This window comes from Physeter macrocephalus, chromosome 2, assembly GCF_002837175.3.
Source record: "Physeter macrocephalus isolate SW-GA chromosome 2, ASM283717v5, whole genome shotgun sequence".
Taxonomy (NCBI): Eukaryota; Metazoa; Chordata; class Mammalia; order Artiodactyla; family Physeteridae; genus Physeter; species Physeter macrocephalus.
In genome coordinates, this window is record NC_041215.1 from 4,502,367 (window position 1) to 4,506,606 (window position 4,240).

At 59.6% G+C, this 4,240-nt stretch overlaps 1 protein-coding gene across 1 annotated transcript; it reads right to left on the reverse strand.

The window, feature by feature from the left end:
- Nucleotides 1-418: 418 nt before the first annotated feature.
- On the reverse strand, nucleotides 419-3,567 carry NKX2-5 (NK2 homeobox 5). Its single transcript, XM_007114176.2, has 2 exons — nucleotides 3,103-3,567; nucleotides 419-1,529 (listed from the first exon to the last, which is right to left on the reverse strand). The coding sequence occupies exons 1-2, from the start codon at nucleotides 3,431-3,433 to the stop codon at nucleotides 889-891; spliced, it is 972 nt and encodes a 323-aa protein (XP_007114238.1). The 5' UTR covers nucleotides 3,434-3,567; the 3' UTR covers nucleotides 419-888.
- Between the last annotated feature and the right edge of the window lie 673 nt (nucleotides 3,568-4,240).

Here is a 4,240-nt window from a genome sequence, read left to right on the forward strand (position 1 = left end):
CTAGGTGCCTTTGCCCTCCATTTAATGCCCAGTACCTGGAACAGTGCCTGGTACATAGTAGGGTTAAGGAGGTGAGGTTGGGACCTCTGGGCCAGTGTCCTCAGTCTCTGAAGTGAGACCCAGAAGCAAACCTCATTTCTACCAGTACTGGCTATTTGCTCACAGGCAAGTCATTAAACCTCTCCAGGCCTCAGTCTGCTAAGCTTTAAAACAGGACCTCCCTTTGTCGGATTATTGAAGGTTACATGAGCAATCCCAGAAAGCACCTAACATGGGACCCAGCACAGGTTAGGCTTTATTTATCATTATTATCAATTTGCTCAGTGAATACCCATCCCTGCAACTCAAGGCCGGCTGCCTCTGCCCTCCAAAATTCAGTTTCTGAAGCGCCGCAAGCTGAATGAAGCACACAGGAGGATCAGTGCACTCTCTTTAATGGGAAGGAGATTCTCATTTCTTACAGAAACAGGTAAAAACATAAATACGGGGGGTGGGGGCAGCGGCAAGGCAGCAAGGGCCCGGGCGCCCGGCCCAGGTTCGAGGAAAGGCGGCCGGATGTTAGGCCTGCCGCGCCCGGGCTCCCAGTCCCAATTGGCCGGTGTTCGGCAGACGGGGGATGCCCGTGGGCTCTCGGAGGGCACTCCCGGGGCGACGGCTAAGGCACCAGGCTGCGGGATCACTCACCGCAAGCTCCGTAAACCCGACCACAAACTCTCCCTCGCGTGGGGACAAAGGCGCACGGGGCGGGTAAAGCTCCGAGGCCTCCGTGGGAGTGAATGTGACACCCGAGGGACGCAGGATCGTGTCGGGAGCCCTCCCTCTCCTCGAGAGTCAGTGCCCCTCTTTAGAGGTGGGATCGGTCGGGGGTGTCCCAGACCGGTCCCTTTCCTACCAGGCTCGGATACCGTGCAGCGTGGACACTCCTGAGTTGCCCTGCGGAATCCCGGGGCTCTGCACCGCGTTCAAGTCCCCGACGCCGAAGTTCACGAAGTTGTTGTTGGCGGCCGCCGTAGCCGGCTGCGCCGGGGGCGGCCCGGCGGGGTAAGCCGCGGTGCAGCTGTAGCCAGGGCTGCAGGCCGCGCCACCGTAACCCGGGTAGGCGGGGTAGGCGTTATAGCCGTAGGCGTTGAGGCCCACGCCATAGGCTGGCGCGTAGGGCGCCGAGTCCCCGAGGCAAGGCTTGCCATCTCGCACCAACACTGGCACCGCGATCCTGCGCGCTGGCGGCGGCGGCGGCGGGGGCAGCCCCACCAGCTCCAGAGTCTGGTCCTGCCGTTGCCGCTTGCACTTGTAGCGCCGGTTCTGGAACCAGATCTTGACCTGCGTAGACGTCAGCTTCAGCACGCTGGCCAGCTGGTCGCGCTCCGGAGCCGACAGGTACCTCTGCTGCTTGAAGCGCCGCTCCAGCTCGTAGACCTGCGCCTGCGAGAAGAGCACGCGCGGCTTCCTCCGCCGTCGCGCCCGGGGTCGCTCGGCGCTGTCCGCCTCAGGCTTCTCCAGCTCCACCGCCTTCTGCAGCGCGCACAGCTCTGAGGGGGAACAGAGAGGCAGAGAGACGCTGGGTCACAGCGACCCGACCCCCCGAGCTCCCGCCGGGTCAGATGAACCCCAGTGGGTGCCACCCCGTCCTGCCTGGAGCCCCCAGCTTGACTGCGGCTCACTCTGCCGGCTGCACTGGGCGCCGCGACTGCTCGGCTTCCGCTCGACAGTCAACATTTGTTGTTTGCCTGCTATGTGCCAGGCACGGCTCTAGGCACAGGAGAACAAAACAAGACAGGTCCCTGCCCTCGGGTTGGTTCACATTCTGGTGAAAGAGATGGACAGTGACTTAACGACTTCAGGTTGCAAAGAAAATAAAGCCAAGTGATGCGCTGGGGTGAATTAGATTAGGACTACTTTGGTTTGAGAAGTTAAATGAAGGAGACCTAGGCCTCACCCCAGGGTCGGTCACACTATCTCAAAATTACGGGAACCGAAGAAACAGAAGGCCAAGAGGTGTTGGTTTGGTGATCTATCAAAGGCTCCCGTGCAACTGCTGCGGAGATTGTACAGCGCCCGAAAAGCAGCGGGTGGGCAGGCGGCCTTGGATTCCAATTGAATTCGAATCGGTAGCGACCAATTCAAGCTGCCGTGCCCTCCGGCAGCTGTTCCTGGGGCCTTCCCTCTGCAACTAGACAAACTTTTGTAGGATCACAGAAAGCCCCTCTGGGCTCTCCGCGGCCCTTCAGCCAGCGTCCCCGGCCTCCCCGGGTTCTTGCGGACCCCGCGTTGGGCCACCGTCTCCCCGACGCGCCCTTTCCACTGGCGGGCACGCCTCCCCCTGGACCTCGGGGTGCGCGCGGCGATCCGGCCGACTTCCCCAGTCATCTCCTCCATTGCCCCACGCCTTTCGTCGCGCGGCATTTTCTGACTTTTTCCAGGAGAGAACCTCTCGGCCCTGGCCGCGTGGGAAAATTGTTATGGAAAAATAAAGCTGCTAAGTCAGATTCTTGAGAGTCTGGAGTATCCCATTTTAAATTAAAGATCCTTGTTCTCAAACATTCCACTCTCAGGGCACAAAGGAGGAAAGGCCCCAGACACCCCGGGTAACGGGTGGGCTATAGAAGGTCCTGGACCTGCTCCAATTGCGCGCAAAAGTATGTCTGGCGTGCAGCATTTTGATTTCTGTTTAGCGGTTTTCGTCAGATCCTCAAAAAGACCCTCAAGAGATTTTTTTTAAAAACACGATATACAGAATCTCTCTCTCTCCCTCTGTTCTGTCTACCACAAACGGATCGCTCAACTTCAACTTCATAACAAATCCAGGAGCAGGGCTGCCGCCACCTGGGGCTTTGTTAGGCCGCAAGAAAGTATATATGTATTTCTCTCCTGTCTCTTGTTTCTGATCGTCACGATCCAGCATTTCCTCTAAACCTGCGACTGGAAGCGTGTGTGGGGGGGGGACCCTGGCGACAACCTCGCTTCTCATATTCGGAACCCCCTTTGCTCGACCATCCGCCCAGGCACTCGCCTCTCCTCTACCCAAGCCAGAGTTTCTTGGACGCGAGGTTTGGGGACGAAAGCAACCCCAGAGGGGAGAAGGAGCTTGTGTTTCTTCCTCACCTTTCTTATCGGCTCGAGGGTCCTTGGCAGGGTCGGGGTCGCCATAGGCACGCGGATAGAAGGCGGGGGCGGCTGAGAAGGCAGGCAAGCACTTTGCGGGCGAGGGCGCGGGGCCCAGCTCGGCGCGCAGCTCGGGGAGGCCGGGCGCTGCGGCCTCCGGCCCAGCGTAGGCCTCGGGCTTGAAGGCGGCCAGCATGCAGGAGGCGGGCGCCAGGGTGGCCTCCAGGCGCGCGGAGAGCTCCCCGGCGGCCAGGCTGCGCTGCTGCTGCTCCAGATTCAGGATGTCTTTGACCGAGAACGGCGTGGGCGTGAGCGCGGGGCTGGGGAACATGGTGGCAGCGCGCGTCTCACAGCGCCAGGTGGGCGGCAGAGAGCAGCGCTGCCCACGGCCCCCGGCAGCCTCCCTGCATGGTGCCCGCCGCGCGCCCGCGCACCCGCCTTCCAGCTCGGGATGTGGCCGGGCGGCAGGTAGTGCGGGGCGCAAGGGGCAGGAGAGGCGGGACCAGGCCGGAGGAGGGGGACTCAGCCTGCCATTGGGCCTGGGGCCTCGTTGACAGGAGCGATGAGCACTTTCGGGTCACCTAATATAGTCATACGGCTCAAAAAAAAAAAAACAATCCCGCTCAGCTTTTTAAAGGGCCAGCAACGCGTTTGGAAGACTCCTTTCGCTCCTGCAGCCTGAGATTTGTCCAAAACATTAGCCTGAAAATCCTACCAGGATGCATGCACAGGAAAGGACCCGATTATTCTCCGAATCCGGCCTGTAGGCCGGGTTGGGTGCATCTGGGATTTGAAGAAATGTTCCTCAGCACCTGAAACAGAATAAGGAAGTGAAGGATTGGGTGAGGGCTGGGGGGACGGAAGTATTTCCAGGAGTCGGAAAGGCTTTATTTATTACTAACGGTATGGTGTGTCCGACTTGGAAGAGTCTGAATAAGAAGAGAAGCATTGGGGAAAGGGTTTGCTCTGGGGCAATGGCAGGAGGGGGCCATTCTGGACAATTTTGGGATTCTGTGTAGTATCCCCTTTGCCAGAAGGCCAGGCTCTGGGGGCTCCTGGGTGAGTCAAGCGGAAAAGCAAGGTGGGTGGTTGTAGGACAGAGGGGCACCGCCTACAGTAGTGTGATACAAACACAACT